Genomic DNA, 27,824 nt, shown 5'->3' on the forward strand with positions numbered 1-27,824 from the left:
TGCAGATCTGAATCGTCATCTTTTCATTTGTGACTCCTGTGTGCTAACCACTGCAAACAAATAGAGAGAAAATCTGTACAGCATTGAATTGGGAAATAAATAGAACTTTTCAGAAAAAAGGAACTGTTGATACCCATCCATGTTGAAGAAACTGCCAGAAGAAACAAAATGTCTATGGCAGAAAATTAAAGGATAATCAGCATAAGAAAGGAAGTAAAATTAGCCAAATATGCATCAGAGGAAACAAAACTGAAACAGTAACTACAGATTATTCTACTAGTCCATAAGAACATAAAAATTTTAAAGTAACATGAAAGAATACTGGTAAAATATGTGTAACTGTAGGCTATAAACAGAAACATACTTCCATAGATTCCACTGCAAACCAAACTGAATCTGATCCCCATCCTTAAGTATGAACGTTGAGTCAGCAGGTAAGGCTTGCTTCTCTCCACCTTGGGGGATTACTGATGTGCCATACTTTGCTCCAGCTTCTATCAATTTTACAACTGGAGGCTTCTGAGGATTTGCCTGAAAAGTAAATGAAATTGCAGTAGTAAACTATCAGGAAAATGTATACATTAACAATTTATATTTACTGTATCTTATTGAAACCAGGCTCTGATTAGTATTTCCTCACTACACTATTTGCTATAGTTATAGTGTAATTTTTTATTTCCCCTTCCCCTCAATCCAGAAGAAGTGTGCTTATCTGGTTTCCCCACAAGACTGTGATTTGGGCTTACATCCATTCTCCTGCAGCATGAGATTATAAAATCCACCACAAGTGTCATTCTTCTCACATCTCTTGGACAACAAATAAAGACCCAGTTCTGCAAATTACAGCATGTGTTATGTTTATCAGGAATGTCATCCATACCTCCTCGGCCTTCACCACTGTGTCTGTCTGTCTGCACGAATAGCAACTGCCAAAATGTGGCCAAGAAACACTTGGGACACTTGACTGCAGAGCATGTTGTGTGACACAGTGTGCTCGACTTCAATGACTACTTCAAAGCTCGTGGCATCTGGATTCTTCCCACCAACACCAGCTTTTATGAACTGTGTGGGTGGAAACTCTCTCTGCAACATATCTTTCATTTCTGTAACCCCCTGGTCCCAAAAATCACTAGTCTCTCTCCTCCACCTGCCTCTACACCCTTCCCTGCTTCCACTCCAACCTCGTACACTCCACCTATCCTCTGAGTGCATCTGCTTAGTCCTTTCCCCTTCTCAGCTTCTATCCCCTTGATTCCCACCTCCTATCCTTCCCCCCCTCCTCCTTCTAGCACTGCCTCCCGACATTGCACCTATAAAGCCCACTGCCACCACCCTGTCCCCACTATACTACTGCAGGCTCCAACAGGCGGAACTGCTTGTGTGTGTGTGTGTGTGTGTGTGTGTGTGTGTGTGTGTGTGTGCATCTAACACTGTTGTTCCATCTTGGATTTTCAATTATTTGACCTGATAAGTATTTATTCTACAAGGTGTCATCACCCATCTCCTGAGGTCTGCCAGACCCTGAGAGCTTGTCAACAGCCGAGTTTTGCCACCTTTGTTATATTTTAGTCCAGAATAAGTATTCTGAGAAGCAGATCCATTGTGAATTTTTACCAGCAGCATTGCACATGGTGAGCAGCCAGAAGATAAGGAGAACCTGAAAAGGATGGCCTTCCTGCCTTTATGTTGATGATGTGTCATTTGGGACATGAAGATTTTTCAAGAAACGATTAGGGTGAAGTGGGGTAAGTGTAACCACATTTTGGCATAGCTCAACTTTGACACCAAATTGCCAACTTGTTATTGAAGATATGATTTTGAAATTGCTCATGCTTGCAGTTTGACTTATTGACTTTTAAACAATATACATTTTGTTTTTGAAAAAAAAAAAAAAAGCCACGTTTGCTAATTTTTACCCCTTGATGATGTCTGGTGATGAGTTAACTTTTGGTCCCAAGTAGATTTCACACTCTTAAACACTGCTACATCCATTGGCTGCAGGATGTGACTTGAATGAGGGGGCAGCTTTATTATTGTAATATCATTTTCAATAGCACTTTTAATCACACGGTCATCAATGTGTGTAGTGTGGCACTCATAGATTAGAGGGATAGGTCTATGTGGACCACAAAATTTAAAAAAGATTTTTCAAAATAATTTTAAAAAATGTCTGACTCCATCCATCCACTTATTTACTGAAGCAGCATAGCAGGTTTCAGGAAAAGGAGGTTGTGGTGGTGGTGCCATCCAAGTGCCCCAGACATTCTTCCCCTTGAACACTATTAAGGCAGGCAGCTTGTCCCTATCTGCATTACCACCAAGCAACACAGTGGCAGGTTCCCTAGCAGGTGCCACTGTGATTCTTGAAGAGGGAGAATTAGTTTTACCAACAACTTTGGTTTTTGTTGGGTCTAGAGAGAAACTAGTCTCATCAATATTAAATATCTGCTTTGGTTTGTTTTCAACGTCTAAGCCTCTGAGTGTTTGTTTCAGAATATCAAAATACCCCTCAATGATGAAAGGATCAGAGCCAGCTTTTTTTTCGTGCATATTCAAGGGTCTGTGGCTTTTTTATAGACAGTTTATGCCTTTTCGTGAACCCCAGGAACCAGTCTTCTCCAGGTATACAATTCTTGAACGGGTTTGGTATTTTATTTCTTCTTATGTACTTCTCAACCAATTCCAAAACTTCCTTCCTGCTTAGGCCCCACCCCCACTTTTCTAAAGTTGTCAGTCCATTTGCTAGTTGCTGCTCTTTTTCATATGGGATTACTGTAGATCGTCCTTGAGAAATACTTTTAACACCACGAGAACCTTTCATGTGTCTCTGAAGTGTTGAGTAGGGTATTTGATATTTAGCACTAGCCTGATGTATTGTACAAATTCCTATTTGTATATCATCAATTGCACTGGAAAACTGTTCTTTTGTGTAGGAAGTAGCACAGTTAGTCTTCCTCTGGTAGTTCCTAACCATTCTGGCACTCTATGTTTCATATGAAAAACTTGGCCTACCACACTAAGTCACAAATCTGAAATAAAACAATTTAACAATGGGATAGATAAGTTATGAAAGATTAGGTTTACTCATGTGTAACTATTTTTTCTAAGAGAAATACATTCTAACTTTGCTGATGTGCCCTCAGTAGTCCAGCCTCTCAATACACCGGCACACATATGAAAATACAACACAGAAATGAATTACCATGCTCGACATTGTTGTCAGTCAAACAATGCTTCACATACTGTACTGTAATTGAAGTTGTGGCATTCTTTACAGTTTTGTGTCGTATTTTATAAAAGGAAACGTTGTTTAAAAATATAGTAGACTTAAATAAAAAATAAAATATATCTCACACAAACTCAGTAGACCTACACATCCAGCACATCAGATATTCTGGTATCCATATGTACAGGAGTTTAGTTGATCTAACCCCCCTGGTTACACTTGCCCTAGCCGGTTGGTTACACTTGCCACACATGGGAAAAAGTTGGGGTAAGTGTAACCATGCGTGGCATATCAAGAGCTTTATCGTAGAGTAAAACGAATCTCAAATTTGAAATAATCATGCAAAAGTTAGTTTGTAACCAAAAAATTGTGCAGTTATCTTTAAAACTGCAAAAATGACAGACCACCAAATTCTGAGCATGTCACTCACTCACAGAGTGAAAATGTAGATATCAATTCAAGTCCAAAAATTAATTACCAATTTATGTCAGATTTGACAATTTATGGTTAAATGTAACAAAGAAAGGAGTAAATTAACATGTGTGATAGGTCAGAGGTAAAAATACAGCTTCTTTAAGGCACCATAAGCTGTGGTTACACTAACCACATGGTTACACTTACCCCACTTCACCCTAATTAAATGTGTTTTTCAATCTAAAGTGTGAGTGCAATCAATGTCGGGTTCTGTAAAAGATGATTCTGGTCTAAGAACTTCTTTTTATTTCATCTGTGTAGTTCCACAGGAACAAACTGAGGAGACAGTCTCCATGGTTTTGAAATGAGTCAGTATATGAAATTAACACCAGAAAAACTAATAGTAAATAAAATAAAATCTTCATGGATCCTATGCAGATGACAAGCTACTGAGTATATACTAGCATAATCAACAATATAACACAGGAATTTGATTAATTTTTTTCTAGGAACTCTCCAACAGAATAGAATGAGTAAGCAACAAGAAAATTCTTCAATTTAAACTTGCAATTGCATTGATTACTGCAAGGATTTTTTAATTCTTGTGGTAGCTTTTTGAAAATGGATGCAGCAAAATACTGCATACCTCTCTAAACAAAAGTCAAGGCTGTGCATCCCAAATGCAGATTGCAGTGGAAGCTGCTTATTCTTGGGAATAAGTTTATATTGTTAGCAACAAATGACATTAAAGAAAATATATATTGAGAGGCCACATTCAGAATCCCCAAATTCCTGAACATTAGTCAATAGGTTTGTGAACTTACACCACATATTACTCGAACTGCCTGTTTCTCAGCCAAAAATATGCTTTGTAAACAGAAAGAGCTAACCAGAATACAATACCATATGTCATAAGCAAAATGAAAATAACCAAATTGGACTAATTTTCCTGTTGAACTAACTCTTATTGCTGATACTGTTCTAATGGTAAATACAGCAGCATTCAGTTTTTGGACAAAATACTTAAGATGGGCTTTCAACTACAATTTACTATCTACCTTAACATCTAACAATTTGGATTTTTCACTTACTAATTATGTGCCCATTCTGCGTATTCAAAATGCCAATTTTAGTTGAACTGTGTGTTATAAATGGTAAAAACTGAGTCCTACTGTGACTTTGATTATCTATTTTCTACAAGCCATGAACTTATGCACTGAACTGTACTATTTAAGACATCTTTCAGTACTAAGCTAGTGTCATCAGCAAACAAAAATATTTCAGAATCACCTGTCAAGAACCCCCATCCCCCCTTTTAACAATGCCCCAATCAGCCTATGTGTCATAGCCATTCTCATTACTATGATGAATGTCCTTCTTCTATCTGTTCTTAAACTATGAGAGGAAGCAATTGTGAACAGCTACTCTTCTTATTCCATAATGGTCCAATTTCTTCAGTAATATTTTGTGATTAACATAATGAAATGTCTTAGTTAAATCAACGATGCCTAGTGTTTATGACTTTTCATTTAATCCATCCAGTGCCTCTGAGAGAAAAGAGAATATGTAGCATTTTCATTTGTTACATCACTTCTAAAACGAAACTGTAAATCTGACAGAAAATTATGTGAACTGGAATGATCAAATACCCTTATATATACAGCTTTTTCAATAACTTTAGTAAGTAATTTATGGCAGAGAAACAGATCTAAAATTGTCTACATTATCCCTTCCACCTTTTTTATAATGTGGTGTTAGGAATGGGTAGTTTAATCATCCAGGAAACTGACTGCTCCAAATGGATAAATCACAAGTGTGGCCAAGTAACCTAGGAGCACAAAACTCGTTTGTGGGAAATCATACATTGGCCAGAAAAGCCACACTGGTAAAGTTGGTTAAAACCGGAAGTGAACAGTAACGAAATCCTAGACACAGAATGGAATATATACCGCAAGGATAGGATAAACGCCAATGGTGGAGGAGTATTTATAGCAGTAAAGAATTCAATAATATCCAGTGAAGTTATTAGCGAATGCGAATGTGAAATAATCTGGGTTAAGTTAAGTATCAAAGGTGGGTCAGATATGATAGTCGGATGCTTCTATAGGCCACCTGCATCAGCAACCGTAGTAGTTGAGCGCCTCAGAGAGAACCTGCAGAACGTCGTGAAGAAGTTTCGTGATCATACTATTGTAATAGGGGGAGACTTCAATCTACCAGGTATAGAATGGGATAGTCACACAATCAGAACTGGAGCCAGGGACAGAGACTCTTGTGACATTATCCTGACTGCCTTGTCCGAGAATTACTTCGAGCAGATAGTTAGAGAACCAACTCGTGAAGCTAACGTTTTAGACCTCATAGCAACAAATAGACCGGAACTTTTCGACTCCGTGAATGTAGAAGAGGGTATCAGTGATCATAAGTCAGTGGTTGCATCAATGACTACAAGTGTAATAAGAAATGCCAAGAAAGGAAGGAAAATCTATTTGCTTAACAAGAGTGATAGGGCACAAATCGCAGAATATCTGAGTGACCACCATCAAACGTTCATTTCTGAGGAAGAGGATGTGGAACAAAAATGGAAAAAATTCAGAAACATCGTCCAGTACGCCTTAGATAAGTTCGTACCGACTAAGGTCCAAAGCGAGGGGAAAGATCCACCGTGGTATAACAATCATGTACGAAAGGTACTACGGAAACAAAGAAAGCTTCACCATAGGTTTAAGAGTAGTCGAATCATAGCTGATAAGGAAAAGCTGAACGAAGCGAAAAAGAGCGTAAAGAGAGCAATGAGAGAAGCATTCAACGAATTCGAACATAAAACATTGGCAAACAATCTAAACAAGAACCCTAAAAAGTTTTGGTCATATGTAAAATCGGTAAGCGGATCTAAATCCCCTATTCAGTCACTCGTTGACCACGATGGCACCGAAACAGAGGACGACCGAAGAAAGGCAGAAATACTGAATTCAGTGTTCCGAAACTGTTTCACTGCGGAAAATCGTAACACGGTCCCTGACTTCAGCCGTCGCACGGACGCCAAAATGGAAAATATTGAAATAAACGATATCGGAATTGAAAAACAACTGCTATCACTTAGTAGCGGAAAAGCATCCGGACCAGACGAGATACCCTTAAGATTCTACAGTGATTATGCTAAAGAACTTGCCCCCTTTCTATCAGCAATTTATCGTAGATCTCTGGAAGAACGTAAAGTACCTAGCGACTGGAAGAAAGCACAGGTCGTTCCCATTTTCAAGAAGGGTCATAAATCAGATGCGAATAATTATAGGCCTATTTCACTTACGTCAATCTGTTGTAGAATAATGGAACATGTTTTGTGTTCTCGTATTATGACGTTCTTAGATAATACAAATCTCCTTCATCATAACCAACATGGATTCCGCAAACAGAGATCATGTGAAACCCAGCTCGCCCTATTTGCCCAAGAAATTCACAGTGCCGTAGACACTGGCGAGCAGATTGATGCCGTATTCCTGGACTTCAGGAAGGCATTTGATACGGTTCCGCACTTACGTTTAGTGAAAAAAATACGTGCTTACGGAATATCGGACCAGGTTTGTGATTGGATTCAGGATTTCCTAGAAGAAAGAACACAACATGTCATTCTTAACGGTTCAAAATCTGCAGATGTAGAGGTAATTTCGGGAGTACCGCAAGGAAGCGTGATAGGACCTTTATTGTTTACAATATACATAAATGACTTAGTTGACAACATCGGTAGCTCCGTGAGGCTATTTGCAGATGACACGGTTGTCTACAAGAAAGTAGCAACATCAGAAGACTCGTACGTACTCCAGGAAGACCTGCAGAGGATTAATGAATGGTGCGACAGCTGGCAGCTTTCCCTAAATGTAGATAAATGTAATATAATGCGCATACATAGGGGCAGAAATCCATTCCAGTACGATTATGCCATAGGTGGTAAATCATTGGAAGCGGTAACGACCGTAAAATACTTAGGAGTTACTATCCGGAGCGATCTGAAGTGGAATGATCACATAAAACAAATAGTGGGAAAAGCAGGCGCCAGGTTGAGATTCATAGGAAGAATTCTAAGAAAATGTGACTCATCGACGAAAGAAGTAGCTTACAAAACGCTTGTTCGTCCGATTCTTGAGTATTGCTCATCAGTATGGGACCCTTACCAGGTTGGATTAATAGAAGAGATAGACATGATCCAGCGAAAAGCAGCGCGATTCGTCATGGGGACATTTAGTCAGCGCGAGAGCGTTACGGAGATGCTGAACAAGCTCCAGTGGCGGACACTTCAAGAAAGGCGTTACGCAATACGGAGAGGTTTATTATCGAAATTACGAGAGAGCACATTCCGGGAAGAGATGGGCAACATATTACTACCGCCCACATATATCTCGCGTAATGATCACAACGAAAAGATCCGAGAAATTAGAGCAAATACGGAGACTTACAAGCAGTCGTTCTTCCCACGCACAATTCGTGAATGGAACAGGGAAGGGGGATCAGATAGTGGTACAATAAGTACCCTCCGCCACACACCGTAAGGTGGCTCGCGGAGTATAGATGTAGATGTAGATGTAGATAGATGCGAGGAATGAGGGCTGTCACACCACACAAGGTCAGCTGTTGCTAAATACTGTCTAGATATGGGACACATCAAGGAATCTGGACACAACAAGATCTTTTACCAAAAATCCAACATGACAGAAGCTGTCAAAAGACATATGGAGAATGACTTAATCATCAAAATCAGTCCTATTGGCAATAAGACATCACTGTATGCACAGAAATGAATCTGGTGAGAAGGCACCATAGGGCTCAAAGTCATAATGAGCAGGTTGGACACTAGCAACTTGGCTGAGTGCACAATCTGAGGTCTGCAGGTTGCAACCAGGCCTTCTGTACCACACAGTGTAAGGTGAGTGGTTTGTTTCCCCAGCAGGGACCTCTGGTGGTCTGTTTCCTGTCAGATGATTTTACAATCACCCCCACCTCTCCTCTGTGCATCTGCACTTTTCCACAAGCTAGCATATAGTTTGGGTCACCACTACAGCTCCCTGCAGACACACCTATAGAAGACAAGCTATTGCCTCACTGAAATATTGTGCAATTTCCACAATAACATACAATGTTAATTATGTTAGGACAACTCCATACGGCAAAACAGCATAATATCTTTGGCTGCAAACAGATTGATGATTGTTGCTTCTGTTTGAAGTCAGAGCATGTGAGAGCAATGTCATTAGCACCTGAACTAAATAAATACATGACTAGGATATATGAAAATGATCAAAAGAGTAAGAAAAGTAATAAATCATGGAAAAAGTTGAAAATGAGAATTGTTTGAGGAGTAATTAAGTATTAACGTCTGCAAAATTAGAATGGTTGGTTGATTAAAACCATCTTAATGACCATTTTTGGAAATTTCATGTGTTTTACTGGTTGTGTGGGTAAATTTTAAATTACAAAGGTGTGTAGTTCTATCACAAGTTGGTCTTACAATTTTTTCTGGCAATTAATGTTGTGATGTTCCCCTATAGTAATGCACCATGGGTAGGATTTCATGTAAAGCTGTACATATCGCTACAAAGTGGTGGGTGAGGTTCTGCTCCAGCTGGAAGAAGAATGAGGCATATCTGTACAATGTAAGAAGTTATAACCCCTAGTAAAGCACAGTAGCATCCAAACAATGCCCAAGTTAAAGGTAGCTTAACCCCCAAAGAAAGTAGTTTCCGTGCTCACACTCAGTCAACTGGTGGTACTATATACAATTGGCTGGTAAAAGAACGTAGCATTTTATTTAAATTCCCCTAGTGCAGGTATCATTTATCCAAAAGTAACAAAATTTTCTAGAATTGTTAACACAGTAGCATCCAAACAATGCCCAAGTTAAAGGTAGCTTAACCCCCAAAGAAAGTAGTTTCCGTGCTCACACTCAGTCAACTGGTGGTACTATATACAATTGGCTGGTAAAAGAACGTAGCATTTTATTTAAATTCCCCTAGTGCAGGTATCATTTATCCAAAAGTAACAAAATTTTCTAGAATTGTTAACACAAGATGTGTATTATATTTAAAGGATACATATTCACTTAAAATGAACTTTAAATATGTAATAGTTCGAAGTAATCTTCTGAACATGGTCTTACACCACTGTCTCTTCCAGTGAGTTTTCAGCAATTCTGTTACAAGAAGACACTTGAGACTTTCATGCACTTCTACATCTGTCATTTCAATGGCCTGGAAAACAATAAATGTATTAGGCATTGAAATATTCACAGGTCTTCTGTACATTTTCATGTACAACTTCACACATATTTTCTTCTTCATGTAATTTCTGATTTCTTTCAACTCGCCCACTTCCTGGAAAATGCCTCAGTAGTGTTTCAGCACTGATATACATACATTTGGCTGATGGATTAGTATTGCCTACTGTCAGTAAGTGCTAGAGCAATGCTGGAGACTGTGGTTGGCACATATGAGGTCGGGTTACTGCCAGTGCCGATGCTCACAGATAAGGAGAGTGTTTGGTTACAGATTCTGGAAAATCGAAATGTAAATCTGAATCAAAACAAAAAAGCAATCTGGGAGCATGATTAACCTGCACAGTGGTCTAGTAAATTAACACGACAATATCTATTTAGTTGTTTGGCAATGCCAATATACATGACTGTGAATGCAAACTGAAATAGGACTTTTGTTTTTAGAATCCCTTCACTACTATTTTTAGCCCCTCCATTTTGTACATACAAAGACTTATTTTTATCTGAATAAAATTCACTTGTTTCTCTTTTTAAATTCTGTCTACTGCCACTTGTTCACATACTGCACACCCCACAAGTCACATTTTCAGATTATTCACTTTGTAGGACTATAACGAAACTTCCTGACAGGTTGTCCCAAACCAAGAACCTTGCCTTTTTTGATTGTGCTCTTGCTGACTATGCCACGTGGGCAAAGTACATGTCCCCACCTCACAACATTAATCTGCCGGTACTGTGGTGGATCTGTACGATTGGCCCTCAAACTGCTTGGAGATATGAGGGGAAGCAGAGTCTCCCCCCCCCCCCCTTCTTGGAGGGGACACCCCTTAACTGTTACTGGCTCAATTGGATGGACACTCACCATTTATTTTCATATGCTGCATTGCTGATAATAGTACAATTGAAGGGACTAGATGAGCTGTTAACTCAATAGGACATGGAATTTGCAAATACAGCAGAAACTAAACAATATTAAAGATCTTACCGGAATGCTTCCAGAGAGGAACATTCCTCTTGTGAGTGAGTGAGTGAGTGAGTGAGTGTGTGTGTGTGTGTGTGTGTGTGTGTGTCCTTTAGCATGGTACAAGAGGATGTTATGTAACAGCAAAGAAAGTTGCTAAATGAATAATTAGATTTGTGGGACGAAGACTTTCGGTTGCCAATTAGATGCATGGCTATGACTGGACTAAAGTTGGCAGAATGCAATGGGAGAGATCCCCTCGGTGTAGTACATTTCACCAGTAGGCCTTATGTGATACACCAAAGCTCTAAAGCAAAAGTTTGTCTACCTAAATTCTGTCTGACTGAAGAGAAATTGGCATTGGTTAATAAGGGAACCAAATGTCCTGAAGAAGTCCATGATCATTGTGGATATTCTTATGTTCCTTTAATCTTAATTGAAGACCTGATGTTAACAGTAGCTCAAACAATGAAATATATAAAAAAGTGATCTAGACAACTTTATTCACAAAAAGTGAGGTCAGATAACTTTTAACATGGTGGGCATATTTTTGTTTTTTATTTACTTTAGTGGGTGATGGATAGATCTTCATTGTGTCAAAAAAGTATCATTATGGATAACTGTAATAATTCTAAGCATGGTTAAAAGGGATACATTTTATGGAAATAAAATGATTCTAGCATACCTTATTTACATTCTTGCAGATGGCACACCTAATATACACTTATTTAATGTGTTTCTTGCACTCTGGATCATTAGACATGAATAGAAGATTGGAGGTCATGAAATTATGAACCACAAGAGGAATGTAATGAAACATAGAGAGCCATCTGCAGTAATGATTAGAACGCGCAACCTAACACTTATGTAAAGACAAGAAAAAATACAGATGCGTCAACAACAGTAAGAAAACAAGGTGTCTCCAGATCTGACCGTAGGGTAACAAAATTAGTATGATGATTAAATAGATAACAACATTGTAAGGAAAAGATAGACTTCTACTTACCGCAAAAATGACACGATAAGTTGCAGACAGGCACAACTAAAAGACACTTACACATTAGCTTTTGGTGGCAGCCTTTGTCACAAAAAGAAACACACACACATTCATTCACACAAGCAAGCACACCTCATGCACACATGACACACAAAGCCTATGGATTCTGGTTCAAGCTGCCAGACATGATGGTCACATGTGCATGAGGTATGCTGGTCATGTATGCATGGGGTTGCTTGCTTGTGTTAATGAAAGTGTGTGTGTGTGTGTGTGTGTGTGTCTTTCTTTTTCTGATGAAGGTTGTGGCCAAAAGCTTTTGCGTAAGTGTCTTTTAATTGTGCCTATCTGCAACTTAACGTGTCATTTTTATGGTAAGTAGCAATCTATCTTTTCCTTTCTTTGTTGCTATTCCAACCTGGAGTTTTCACTGTTTAAATATACAGCAAACTGGAACTGTGTGCATTATCAGAAATGTTTTTTATTTATTTTTTGTTAATAGTAAATGTCAATAAATGAAGAAAATTATAGAGACATAGTTATACTGCAGATAACTTTTGTGTCAGAGTTTGATTTGTAAACAAATAATGGGAACAATCTTTAATTCAGCTGGAGGATGGCATCAGTACATATAGATGTGGGTATGAGTGTGGCAATTAAGCGAATAATGAACATAACTGGCAGTAAATCTGTCTGAGATATGAAGGTCTTGATAATTCAGAAAGACAATATAACCTATAGTCTGGTTACAAATGTGGTAAGAATTGTTAACACCACAGAAATGGAACACACATGCTGAAGAGCAGGTAATGTGAATATATACACCAGTAGACCAAAAGTATCCAGACACATATTAGTTGACATTAATGGTGGTGGGGGAGGTCCACCCTTCACCTTCATGACAGCTTAAAATCTGCTGTGAACACTTTCAATGCAACATCTGATTGTCTGTGGAAGAATGGCAGCCCATTCTTCCTCAAGAGCCAAAACCAAAAGTACAGACACAGAATAATGATCAATAATAATAATAATAATAATATCTCTGATTATTTCACTGACTATTTGGTTCACTGGACTTTGAACTTCCAATTACAAATTCTTTACCTGAAACACATGAGGATTCACTTTTCTTGAAGAAACAGTGTTATGTACACTCTGGCGATAAGGCTGAATCTAATGATGACTCTGAAGTTATATTCGATTTAACTTCACAAAATAGTTCATTAAGTCATAAGACCATACATACAAGATATATGACAAAAGTAATGAGACTGACAACAATGCGAGCAATCTGGCAACACTATGTTGTTCTGCTTGTATACAATGATGTGCTCATCATCTGTCCCAGATGCTCAGTACAAGTGTCACCTCCATACAGTCTTCATTTGATTTTTGAGAGTGTCATCAGTGAAGTTGTATATTACGAAAATGGAATGGTGGCAATGTTATGCCATTAAGTTTTACGTTAAACTTGGGGAATCCATGAATGTCACCTTTGAAAAGTTGGAACAGGCCTATGGAGAACATTCCTTATCAAGAGCAAATATTTTTCGCTGGCACAAATCATTTTTGGTACCCTAAGAACACATTGAAGATGAATCTTGTTCAGGGAGACCTTCAACTTCAAAAACCAACAAAAATGTCGAATGTGTGCGTGCTCTCATGATATCAGACTGACATTTAACACTAAGGATGATGGGTGACCTGTTCAACTTAAACACTTTTGCAGTACATCAAATTTTGACTGAAGTTTTGCATGTGCAAAAGGTTTGTGCTGCAAAACCTAACAACTGAGCTGAAGAACAATCAAAGAAATGTGACCATGAATGGTTAGGTCATGTGATCACAGGGGATGAATCCTGGATTTCTGAGTATGGTCCTGGGACAAAGCAGCAAAGTGAAGAGAGGCATACTGACTGAAAAAAGCTTCAATGAGCAAATCAAAGATCAAAACAATCTGATTTGCTTTTTTGACAGTAGGGGCATCATGAGAAAAAGAATTTGTTCCTCCAGAATAAAATGTCAAACAAGTGATTTACAAAGATGTCCTTCAAAGACTCAGGAAAAGGGTGAATCAAGTGGGGCTGGACATTGCATACAAGTAGATGCTGCATCGAGACAATGCCTCATGTCACACAGCCATTTCAATCATGGAATTTTTTATCTCAAAAGGCATTCCTGTTGTTTCACAACCCTCCTATTCACCTGATCTGATTCCTTGCAACTTTTTTCTTTTCCTGAAATTGAAAAATGTGTTAAAATGATGTAATTTTGGAACTGTGGAGAACATTCAATAGAATGTGAATGACATTCCCCAAGACAATAATGCATACAAGTGGACGCTGCATTGTGACAACACCCCATGTCACACAGCCACTTCAGTCGTGGAATTTTTGACCTCAAGAGCCAAATCTGGCAATAATATTTTATATTTTTTGCATAAGTCACAAGAAAAGAAGAAGGTCAACAGTAATTTTATAATTTGCACACAAAACTCTTTGGAAATTATCGATCTCTGTGGTTCTTACTAAACAAGTTCCTGATTAATATTTATGTGATGCACCAGGTAGTGATGTTGGATGCTGGATGTCTTAAGACGTCTGGGTTCACATCAGGACTCTGCGCAGGCCAATCCCTTTCAGGAATCTTATTATCCACAAACCATTGTCTCACAGATGCTTCTTTGCAACAGGGTGCACTGTCATAATGATACAATCAGTTTTCATATTTGAACTGCTGTTCTACTGTACACAATGCACAATGCTGTAAAATGTTACCGTATCAGTGTTTTCTTAAGTGCAATAAGGGGACTACACCCCAACCATGAAAAACACCTCCATACTACAATGTCACCTCCTCCATGATTCTCTGTTGGCACTACATGTGATGGCATGTAAGGTCCTCCAGGTACTCATCACTTCCATCAGATTGACACAGGGTACAGCATGATTCGTTGTTCCAATATCACTCGTTTCCAGCCATCCACTGTCTGCTGGAATCACTCTTTACCTCAGCACTGTCTATAGAAATGTGTTTCTTATGACGAGCTGGTCGACTACTGTATGCGATCTTTGTAACTCCCTACACACAGTCTTTCTGCTAGCTGGACTGCTGGTAGCACTTTGGAATTCATGAATGATTCCTTCTGCTAATTTCACATGATTTTTCACAATCACTCTTGACAATGACAATCCCTGTTAGCGAATGCATGCGGTCTGCCTGCATATTTGGCTTTGGTTTATCTGTGGTTGTTCTTTCATGTTCCCGCCTCACAAATACAGTACCAAGAGTTGACTTGGGCAGCTTTGGAAGGGTTGAAACATCCCTGATGGACGTCCCATGTGACATCCAATGACTAGTTTACGTTTGAAGTCACTGAACTCTCCTAACTGATAGAATCTAGTGTTACTGTTTCTCTGCTGACAATAGAATACTAACTGCATCCTTTTGTACTAACAAGTCTGCTGCTCATAAAATCTAGTGGTCGATTCTGCATTACATATGGGTGTCCAGATACTTTCGATCACGTGGTGTATAGTGGGGCAATTATATGGTAGTAATGTTCCAGGCCATGGGAGTGTCAAATTCAGATGTGATAACGTATTTTAGTAGTGGTAAAGTATTGGGGGTGATGGAGTAATGGATTTAAGATGAATATAGCTTTGAAGAGAAGCAGGGTCCTGGTTTAATGGAGGTATATAAGGTACTGAAATGAGTTGCTGCAATGAATAAAGTTTTTCAAGAGCAATAGCAGTTTGTTGAAGGAAGTTAATGAGATAATGACTGACATTGGGAATACGCATTGGGGAACTATTGAGTCAGAATGCACTGGGGTAACTGAGCACTGGAAAATGCACCAAGGGGATGTTAAAATCAATCCATGTTAGTGGAGGTATAGGTTTGAATCAAGACTACGCTATGCTTTCACGGTGCACAGAAGCCTTGTGAGATAGGAAACTAAAGATGGAGCAAACATGTAAATCAGTTTCACATGCAACAGCAAAAAATACCAACATGATGATGATAGTGCCACGAATAAATGTGGTGAAAGCCTCATGGAGTGACTGAAAAGAATCTGTGAATAAGTTGTTGGAAAAATGTGATAGGAGGATGTAAGGAATGAAAGGAAGTGGGTCAAAAGTGTTCAGAGTGAAAGAAGATATATGTAACCACCCTATCCAATGCAGAAGAAAATAGACTGTAAGGTTATTTGCATTTTATATTGTGCCACACTTAATGGAAAGATTACTGTGAGAAGCGAATATCAATTAAAATAAGACAAAAGAGAAGTGAAAAATTCAAACAAGAAATATAAAGGAATACTATATAAAAGGGAGATTAATTTCATGTATATAAGAGAAACAGCGATCTTGTTTAGAGTGGTTAGTTATCTAATGAGATGACTGTGGCGGGTTTTATTGTATAAAAGTGGCAGTTGTCTAATGCAAAGGCAATTTGGAGCATTATTAGGCACCAAATGAACAAACTTAGTGTGGCATATTATATTCAACACTCTGAAAAATGCAGCAGCTAGACAAATAATATTAAATTTGAATCATTAGCTACTAAATTCAATGTCTCCCTAACAGAAGTTGAAAACAAAAATGACCCGTCAAAGGGATGGATGAACTTGCCTTGCATACTCCATCCCCCAGGCTAGTTTTCAAATCATCTGGTACACAGATCACAAAAATCATTAGGACACTGGAAAAGAGTAACAATTCTGGCTACAATGGCATTTCAATATAATTACTAAAATCTTGTGCTGATTTGATAGCAGTACCCAACTGAGGTACCTCGATAACCAGTCGATGAATTGTAGAGTATTACCTGAAAGAATGAAGTATGTAGTAATAACACCCATTTACAAAAGTGGACATAAATATCTGATCTCTAGTCAAAGTCATGTCTTTCTTCTTCTTGTGTTCTAAGAGTTCACAGCTGAATACTGACCCATCCTCCTGAAAACAATCTTTTAACAGCGTTTTGGTTTGTCTTCCATACAGTCTTAGCAACTGAGAAAGCAATATGTGATCTCACTAACCCTGCTCTGTAGAAATGAACATGCATAATTACTGTAACCTATTGGAATTTTTCTGGGATTTTGTAATGACCTTCGATTGTGTGGATCATAAAATTCTGCTTGGGAAATTAAAATGGCATGCTGTTAAAGCCATTCTTCTTGAATGGATAAACTCATATCTTATCAAGAGAAACTAGATGGTCACATTAAGTAATGATAAAACAGAAGTGAGACTATACAAGACTCGATGCCTGGTCTGCTACTGTTGTCAAACTACATACATGATTTCCCTTGGACATCTGGACAGTGCTGAAAAACTATGATGTTTGCTGATTACATTAGCATTCTGACAAAAGGGCTCAAACACACCAACACTAGACACAGTCAGTAGAATAATCAAACAGGGTTACAACTGGTTCACAGCAAACAGGTTAATTTATTATCTTACAAAGACCCATATTATACAACTAACAGCCTGCCCCAGCTTTGCCTGGATAGCACCAAGTATCTATGGCCAGATGACTTGTGTATAATACGTAGTGAGAAGCAAGATAATGCGTGACACTCTTGGTCTGAGTTACACTGTGCCTTTCTGGTGTATTCAGAAAGACTCACTATTAACTGGGCATATTTATACGTAAACCAAATTAAATCAATATGTAATGAGCAGGCATTCAAATCAAAAAGCAAAATCAATAGATGCATTTTTCCTAGCAAAGAATATACATAAAACCTATCAGAAGAAGCAAAGCAATGTCATCAAGTTTTTAATACACAAAGTGAAATCAGTAAATACATACATTCTAGCCTAGTCAAGTCACTGTTAGTTTGTATCCATAAAGGTAATGTTCTGTCACTAATATACATCTGTCACTGAGTTAGAAAAGATAACAGTACCACCTATTGGTTCTTTGGTACATTACACTGTGATGATCATGTCACTGAGGTAAACATCTGAACTACTAAGCTGAGCAGAAGATTTTACATAAAATTATACAGATATGTGTTTTTTCTGTGATTATTTTGATGAAATAAAGCCTAGGTATTAGGTGCAGTCAACTGTTTTTACCTACTGTCCACTTTTGTGTCCGTTAGTGGTAAGATTTTATACCCGCCTATTAGCTCTACCAAAATGGTGACTTACAAAGTAGGAAGGAGCTTTATGTTATAAAATTTATAAAGCAGAGTTGTTGTGAGTTAAAGCACATAATACTAATTGCTACACTGTACTTTATGTCAACATTTTATGAGAACATAGTGAAGATATCTTTCAGAGTTGCAAGTTTTCCCAAGTGAAATTCCCTGATTTCCAGACAAGCTATTTCCCTGACAAATTTTGAGATCTCAAGGGTAAGTAAATACATAAGTTGACAAAAAAATGTACGGACTTCCGCATTTCTCCCCCATTCGAGCAAAACTTTTAAGTATTAACATCAACATTTTTTGTAATGAACTGTTTTTATACGGAGAAAGCAAGTAAAAAGGCATATCTGTTTCATTAAGACCACTGTTGTTATTTTATTTCAATAAAATAAAACACTTTTGGTGACAAAAATAAGCATCTCCTTGGAGTTGCAAGACATTTAAAATACCTTCACTGATTTCAGAAATAACCTCAGAAAAAATAGGTCTCTTGAAAGAAGCGTATAGGGCCAAAATGAATCTGCAAACCAACACTATAGGTGACTGCCAATAAAATGTTGGGTCTAATATGTTTGTTATTGGCAGTTACTAGTCACTGTGTTATGTCTATTATTTTATAGGTATAGTGAGATTTTTCTTTTGAGAAATATATGAGTAATAGCGACTGCCACACTGTTTTTCTTCCTATCATCCACACTTTCTAACATATAAATTATTATTGAAGTGCGAAAATGTACTAGAATAAATGTTTATAAAACACTGCACTTTACAATGTACTTGCAGTGAGACAGTCACAACTACTGAAATCCATCACCCATGGTCTCTGGCCTGCTGAGAGCAGGATAAACCACAAAAATCTGCCACATTATCCCACATGCAAACTGACCCGGCCTGCAGGCACATTGTTGAGACTAGATCCGAAGGGCAGGGTTTGGACAATAGTGGGAAACAATGAGCTTCAGATTGGCAAGCCCGATGTATCAGAGATACCCACAGAAATGGCCTGAGGTTTTGGCCTGTCATGAAAGTCCATTTGAGTGGCCAGCTATTCATGTGTCATAGACACCATGTTGATGAAATGAGACCGCAGTGATCAATCAATGCAACAGATAACTTGTGCAAATACTCTGAGAATCAATACTAATGAGGATAAGTAGCAACTCACCATAAAATGATTACTGAGCAGCAGACAGGCACATAGAAAAGACAATCAAACTCTCACTACAAAATTTTCAATCGTAGCCTTTGTCAGAAAATGAGAGCATCCACACATCCACACAGCCACTCAGACACAATTCATGCACACATGCCTGCTATCTCCGGATGCTGCATCAACAATCTCTGAGAATCAGATCCAAACAAACACTTTTCACGTCTCCCTGCCTCTCGTTGGCAGCTGCTAGGTTAGTGGCAAGAAGTGGTGGCAGCATTGACTACAAGCTGAGGGGAATGGTAGGACAGGAAGAAGCACTAAGAATGAGGGAGTAGGGAAGCAGCTCACGTACTCAGCTGCACCCAGCCCGAATGATGGATGATATCTCAGAAAACATACTGTTTCATCTACTGAGACAAAGACGTGATTTTTCCAGTATTTTTTTTTTTCAAATTTCCCTGGTTTCCTTGACTCATTTGGAATTCCCTGATTTCCAGAAATTGTGGGAATCCTGTCTTTAATCCCCAACTGCCTACTGCCCACCATGAAATCTGGAAAACAAACTAATGGGTGGTAGGGACCAGGTTGACTGCCACAGGCCTGTATGTCACATCAAGCTATGTTAAGTTACCTGTGAAAACCCCATGAAAATTAACCTAGTAGTTTTGGAGATTAACATGTTCAAACAGACAGATACGATAGTTTCACAATTTTACTATTAGTATTGATTCAAAATGACTTACAGGTAACAGGAGAGATCAATGAGCAGAGCCTTTCTAGAAAGAGGCTTTCTAAGCATCCAGATGGAAAATACACTGAGGTGACACCAGTACATGGATAGGTGAATCAGAAGGCTCAGTTCTGCTTCAGTTTGTTGAACTGCAGAGAAGAAGTCACATACTTTTGTTCAATACTGTCCTATGACTTTATCTGTTGGGACAATTTTTCCAATGCCAAATAATGTTTGTTACAGAAGCATGGAGTAAGAATATTGTGTAAAATTGGTAACCCCAAACATCTTACAGAAGCCTCTTCATGGGCCAGTACATATACTCACTAATCATATTTGTGGTTAATGGCATGCGAATTTAGGATGAATTGCGCAATTTGCAATCACAATGCTAGAAGTAAAAGTAATTTGCATATCGACAATGTATCTCTATCTATGGTTCAGAATGGATCTTTATATTCTGGCACATAAGTCAATAACAGGTTATCAATAGATATATGCTAGATAATAGAATATATTGGATTGGAATGTAAATTCATTGTAACTCTTAATGTGTATACTAAACTGATCTTGATTTAGCCAATATCTAGACAGATGATAGTAGCCTGAGTAAAATTACGTAAACACTTCCTTTTAGTATTGGGTAAAAGAATAAGAGATGAAGCAAGTGGTTCGTTTCCATTTTTCTTCTGATATTTAGAAACATACATGGAGCAATTAATAAGAGGCAATTAAAAACTTTATTTTTAAGGGAACTGCTGCAATATAATGTGACTCTGATGAAGGTATATGAGCACCAACATGAAGGCACGGGATCAGTGTGGCATTTGTGTCTTTCTGTCATGCATGTGGTAAATGTCGAAACATGAACTATGGCGATGTTATTACCAAATGTGCCCAGACAGGACAAATGTACTGTTATTCTTTTCTTGGCTGTCAACAAACAAACATGCGTACATATTCATCGGAGAATAAGGGATGTGTACGGGTTAGCATGTCTGTTGACAAGCACTACTGTGGAGTGGTATGCCGAGTTCTGTGCTGGTTGTGATTCAGCAATAGATGCCATATTGCAAATTTTGTAATGCAGAAGTTATGCCAACTGAAGTGGGAGACACTCGAGCACCTGCCCTATAGTCCTGATCTCTTCCCATGTGATTATCATGTCTTTTGTCCCTTCAAAAAGGCCTTGGAGGGTCAGCAAGTCCTGTCAGACAAGAATGTCAGCAGTCATGGATTCCTTCACACAGCAGGGCCCAGTGTTTTACCAAGCAGGTACCTTCAACCTGGTGTGCTGGTGGGATGATTGCCTCCGTACTCACAGTAATTTTGGCTGTCTGGTGTGAAGACTCTGCTCTGTATGGCCTTTGAAAGGAAACTTTTTGACCTCCTCTTATACAAGAAGTTTCCAGAATTATCAGTATGATGAATTAGCATTAGGGTTTTTGGTAATTTATTGTTAGTATAAGTTAATTAAGTTGCCTCCAGTCAGTGCTTCTGCCTATTAACATACAAATTGACTCATCCCACACTCTTGAAGATCCTTTTCAGATTGAGACTTCCTGAATGTGATGCATGAATGACATGAATGAATAATGGAACAGGTCCATATGTTGAATTTTAAAACGATTGTGAAAGCAAATGACATTTGTTCCCTGCATGGAAATATTTAAGACAGACATTATGGACTGATAAACAGTTAGGCCTATATAATGAAATAGTATGAAATTTATAATATGTTTATAAAGGTAAATGTTCATGCATGGAAAGCAGTAATAGAACTGCTTTACTGATTTTAATTTCACCTACCAATGAGGAAGAACAATTAAAATGTTTATTTGAATTTCTACACATTTTTGTCATTCCTCTAGTTTCTTTTGTAAAATATGTTTTCATTAAGTACATACAACTCCTGATACAAAATTGTCACCAACAATATTGACTCACAATTATGATTGATCTGTATGTAGATTTTGGTTCACAGAAAATATTATATACAGTTACACATTTATTTTGCTCTGTTTTTGTAGGAATTTTCTAAAAACTTATAGCTGTAGGAAAATATCTCATATATTTGTTTTTATAGCTTCAATATTCTTATTTTCAGTAACATTTTGATAAGTTGCAGATTACTCGGTCTTTTTTATATTGTCTTATGCGCAGGTAAACATTTGCTTCATATTAAATGCACAAGTAATGATAAGGGATGAAATGCAAGAAGTTAGAAAGACGCTGATTGACGCATATGATGTTATCCCAAATGACTGCGGTAAAAATGATGTGAAAATTGTTAAAGGATGATAATATGAGTTGACAATGAAAAATAACAGAGGCTTTCATTTGTGGGTAACTGACACATAACTGCAAGAAACATTGGTGCACTAAATTTTGTGTGATTTACGATGGGAACTGCATGGTGCATCTGTAGAATGAGACTGCGAGCCCTATGGACAAATGGGGAAAATTAGGATTCCCTCTAGACAATGTCAACCTGCGGCAAGCTCTCTCACCAGCCATTGTCCTAGCCAGACCTGCTGGATGGGTACTGAGGGTGTTCTTTTGTATACAGGATCAGAGATAACATAACAAAAGAGCTTGACAAAGTAATGAGTCAGCAACACACAAATAATTTTATGATCGATATGAAGAACATGACTTGGGCAATCAACTGTGTGCTCAAGCACAGAGAAAAAGTGCGCTGAACACTACGAGAGAGATCTTTCTAGTGTAGGACACTTCCTAGAATATGAGAAAATACTGTCAGCAGTAATACACTTCTTCCTTTTCAGAAGGAAAACTGTTTCCCCTCACTGACATTACACTATTTGACAAAGTCCATATAACAGGTGTGTGCTATACTGACCTGCAGACTATAAAACACAATCAGTTTTACATTTAATGGCTAGCTGTGTTACAAGGGTACATCAAGTGCAGTTTAGTATGCACAAGAACAGGGGCAGCACATTCATGTACTGTTTTGCTAGTAACAGATATGATCATTTAACATGCCTCTCATGAAACAGACGGACTGTAGCTGAAAATTCACCACTGAAGATGCAATAGCATTCTACTTACAAAGCAAAAGTAATAGTTCCAATTAAAGTCTCCATGACAGAGAGAAAAAAGAAACACTGTCTCAGCAGGGCCCATGGTTCAAATCATGTGCAAAATTGTGCATAAATTGATTCATTGCAAGTGAAACACATGGAAGTCTTTATTGAAAAGTATTTTGGGCACAGGCATCATGCTGTAGCACCTACAGCAGTATAAGCATCAAAACGTCTGGACTTTTGGAAGTAAATATCATTCCTGATATCTCAAGACAAACTTCTGATTCTTAGATAAGACACTGAAGGACTTGAAACATAGCTTCAACTGGATACTGCAATCTCCACGATTCTCACCAATTTATTGACAGACATCATGCTATCCAGTCTGCATCTCAGGCACCACAAAATACTCTTCGTGATGTACAGAGTGAACAACTTACAAGGGCAAGGCTTGTTCAGGATCAAAATCGGAATAGGCCTATAGGGGAGTCTGCTTCTGGTGTCAATCTTATTTTAAGCCTTAATGTCTTCCACATGCAATGAATAAATCTGATTTCAGAAACTATTACATACAAGTTAATCTCTATGTCAGCAGTTCTTGGAGATGTTTGTTTCAAAACTAGATTGTGCCACATCCAACACTGTTCACATAACATTAAAACCTGAGGTGTATTCCAAGTTTTATGGATCCAGAATTATTCAGATAATGTTAAAGGTTGCAGTTAAAGATGAACTATGGCGTTTTAACTGCACGTGGAGTCATTTGACAAATCAATTATAACCAATCTGTCATCATGATGGACATAATTATCAAACAAATTGGTGCATCATGGATATTACAAGACCACAGTGAACACAATATTGCAGATCAATATGTATCTTATATCTTAACCTGAAAATGTTACTGTCAATTCATTAGGAAGACAATTTTTATCCAAAAACTGGTGAACGTTACATACTGGGGGCCCTTCACGTTTTTCAATAAGGTGCTACCGATCAATTTATTACCAGAATCAAAAGCCTGATATTTTTAATATGGATGTAAGGCGTATTCCTCACTGTTTAGCGCATATCTGCTGCAACTTTACTGAACAGGAAATTGGAGTGGGGGAATAAATCTGAATAATTGCGGCATATTGTTAAATATTTCCCGTCATTAGCAGCCATTCCATCAGATGTATGCTCCAATGATCTGATAAAATAATACTGGTCCATCACTGATTTTAAACGTTTAATTCTATGATGGAGACAGATGCAGATACTACATGACTGTAACGTACAGCAAATTATCCTGTCAGCAATGCACATTATTAAAAAAAATATTTTCTACCTTTGCATTTTATATTTTCAGTTTCACAAACTTTAATTTCAGTTCCAATTGCAACTACTCAGAGATTCTCAGTATGACCGATGATTTTACTGTACTTTGAAATATACTATATACCAAATGTTGTGGAAAATTTCTGGGGAACTGGAGATTGTAACAAACATGTCAACAAAAAAGAATAGCAAAAATAAGTTCAAATGTAGATAGATATCAATCTGAATAACACACACACCCAATTCTCGCTTTTGTGTTCCACATTTAGTATCGCGTGTTTCCTGCTTATAGACTGATCTTCCCGTAACAACAAATCTGTGTCCTTTCGTCCGACGGTATGTTGTCTCCCAGTCAATAGATAATACCTGTCACCTGAAAGAAAAATATAGTTTGCTGATGCTGTTGAAAGTCTGCCAAAATCTGAAAGGTTGACTACTAATAAGATACCTTTCGAATTACTGAGGATCCACATTTTGTACAAACGGAACACAATATTACAAGCTATATATTTACGACAGTCATACTTGTAAGTATGTGCCACTAATAAAACAATTTCTAATCAATCTTATTATGCATTATAAACATCAACACACGCACAATATTAAAAACAACAACAAACATTACATCTCTGCTTTACACAGATATTAGAACTATTGAGAAACAAACGACATCGTATAGATCATTGTTCAGTTGCTCCACATTCAAAGATTTGTTTGTTCACATTTCTGTGCACATCTTCGTGCGTCCATACTACACAGTTTCAATCCGTCCATCAATTCATACTTGCCGCCACGTTAAGTCAAATCAAAACATTCCACGCTGTATTTCAAATGGCGGAATTCACACATGCCGTCAACGTCAAGTTACGTCACATTAAGATTTAATTGTAAAGCCGTCGGCACATGGAACGATCGTAAGGTGGCGCTCTACGAGTTCTGTGATGGCGGTTTCCCTGTTTCTCGCCACATGAAGCACAAAATAAGTTTTGCGATATTTCGGCAACGTGCCGCATAAAGTAGAACCGGTAGAAAACAAGAACACTCCCTACGTCACAGGCAGAAATCAAGTCGCCATACCGTACTGTATTTTTTGTGTTCATGAGAAGCCCATATTCGATGGGCTTTATATCATACTTTACACTTTATGAATATATGTTGTTTCTAAGCTCCACCCCGTTGATTATCTCGAGGAACGAATCGTCATTGGTACGATTTGTTGTAACAGAATGACGAGAAAAGTCACATTGGTGGTTAAATGATTTTTGTATTTATTTATTTTCGCATTATAACTCGCTTACACTGTGAGTAAGCCGATTTAAGGCCACAATCCATTTAACAGCCATGAAAACATCTCGTCATTATTAGGATATGTTGTGTAATTAACTGTGATTGACATTTCGTCGATGAAAGTATACAAAACTATGCTGTTTATAGGTGAGTTGAACATGGCGTAGTTAGTTGAGGCACCACAAAATGCGAATGTAGGTCAGAAATCAAACCCACATATACTTCGAGACATTTACTTTGTTAGCTTACAGTCGGAAGTAAGAACTGCAAAAAAAAAAAAAAAAAAAAAAAAAAAAAAAAAAAAAAAAAAAAACGTCCAACTCTCAAAATCAGTTATTCCTGCTCAAATGCTCAAAGTTTGGAGCACATGGGTTGTAAGGGTACCTGAATTTAACTTGTCGTCCAGATCTGGTACGAACGATCCATTGTTGTGACGGTGTGAGTGCAGATATGGCTGGTTGTTCTGTAGTCCTCTGACATCTTGTCTTTGTTTCTTCAGTTCGGTTGGGTGTAGACCCGCCTGACCCTCGGTCATCCTAAACTGAAGGAGTGCTTTCGTGCATCAGTGATCGTACGGTCCATGCTGATTTCACTCTTTCAATGGACACCCTGACAGTTTTTCCATTTTTCGAAATGTCTGTACTATGGGATTCACGTCGCAGTATTTGGTAGGACCCAGTATAAGGAGGTTGTAGAGGAGCCCGTACGGCGTCCGTGTACAACATGACGTGCGAGCAATTCACCAACACTTTGTGCACGAAGGTCAGATGTTTACCATGATGGGATGCTGGTGGCCCTCTCATCCTCACCACATGGTCACAAATGCACTGTACTAGCAGTGGTGGCCCAGCTGTTGTGAGATAGTCTATCAGAATTATCAGCAGTTCTCTGTAAACCATCTCTGTCACTAGTGAGTCTCCGCCTTATACCCAGTCTGTAAACCTAGAAGTACTAGTTGTAGCACCTCAGTCCAACTCTTTTGGTGGCACAGGAGGGCTGCTTTAAATGGCATGTGCCACCTTTCCACCATTCCGTTGCTCAGCAAGTGATAGCTGGTTGTGTGGTGACACTGAAATCCATATAGTCTAGCCAGTTCATTGAACAGGTTAGATTCGAATTGTCGATGCTGATCTGTTGTAATATGTAGGGGGCATCCAAAGCATGCTAACCAATGTGCAAAAAATTCCTTTACTATTGTCTTGGCTGCTACATCTGTCACTGGTGTAGCCTCTGCCCATCTTGTGCAAGTATCCACTGCAGTGAGCAAGTATTTATAACCGTATGAGGGTGAAAGTGGTCCCACTACATCGAGTTGAATGAGACCAAACCTTGTCGGTGAACCCGCAGAGTTTCCGACCTCTGCATAAACATGTTGTCCTACTTTACAAGCACGAGCTTTACTGAAAGCACGAGCGAGTCCAATTCCTCGCATCCATTTTAATAGAAGACCTCACAAACCACCCAATTAGCAACTTGATAGCGGTATTTTCCCTTGAGTGTGGTAAGCTGTGGACACTGTCAAAATCTACTTTGCGGAATTGCTGCATAATGTAGAGCTGTGGCCTCTGTTGTGATGTGTCGCACCGTATTTTGATCTTGCTTCCTGGCCCTACTATTTGTTCCAGCCGCAATCCTGCGCGCCATTCTGTTTGTATTCACGAAAAATAATCAGCGACTGTGTTCTCTGCGCTTCTAATGTGTCGTATGTCTGTAGTGAACTGGCTGACGAACTCCGGGTGTTGGAACTGTCATGGCGAAGATTTGTCACTGATGTAGTGGTAGGCTGATATTGAAATTTCTTTACTAAATTTTTACTTAAACTGAAATAACTGAGAAGATGAAACTTATTAATTTAATTCTGAAATTGTTGAGTGAAACTGAACATACTGAGCCATTGCTATTTTATCATTTCAACACTGACCTACAGAATTTGACCTGAGAAACAGAACTCAAACATCTCCTATTCATTAATTACCCACAATATTCAACAGTAACGCGATCTGACTGCTTTAAAATTGATAGCCTGACTTCAAATAATTAATACAAAAGAATGGCCCAGAATTAGAGGAAATCCTAACAATAACCTATATGTTACATAAGTCACCTACCTCACAAAAATCTTCATTACCCAAACTACAGCAATGCTGCAAGCACCATTACTGCCAGCTAAATAAAAGATTCTTACTACTGAAGGCTCTAACTACTGATAGGCATGTGGTTAGCAAAGGAAAGATTTTGTTGTAAAGTAAACACTGTAT

At 38.3% G+C, this 27,824-nt stretch overlaps 1 protein-coding gene across 1 annotated transcript in view; it reads right to left on the reverse strand.

Annotated features, from left to right (window-relative positions):
- LOC126259816 (nibrin) overlaps positions 1 to 24,922 on the reverse strand; it is a 157,809-nt gene extending 132,887 nt beyond the window's left edge. The window contains exons 1-3 of the mRNA XM_049956854.1: positions 24,728 to 24,922; positions 24,519 to 24,652; positions 365 to 531 (exon numbers count right to left, since the gene is read on the reverse strand). Of these exons, the coding sequence (XP_049812811.1) occupies positions 365 to 531; positions 24,519 to 24,652; positions 24,728 to 24,752 (326 nt within the window). The 5' untranslated portion in view covers positions 24,753 to 24,922. The remainder of the gene's footprint in view (positions 1 to 364; positions 532 to 24,518; positions 24,653 to 24,727) is intronic.
- Positions 24,923 to 27,824: the final 2,902 nt, after the last annotated feature.

Source organism: Schistocerca nitens, chromosome 5 (genome assembly GCF_023898315.1).
Source record: "Schistocerca nitens isolate TAMUIC-IGC-003100 chromosome 5, iqSchNite1.1, whole genome shotgun sequence".
Lineage (NCBI taxonomy): Eukaryota > Metazoa > Arthropoda > Insecta > Orthoptera > Acrididae > Schistocerca > Schistocerca nitens.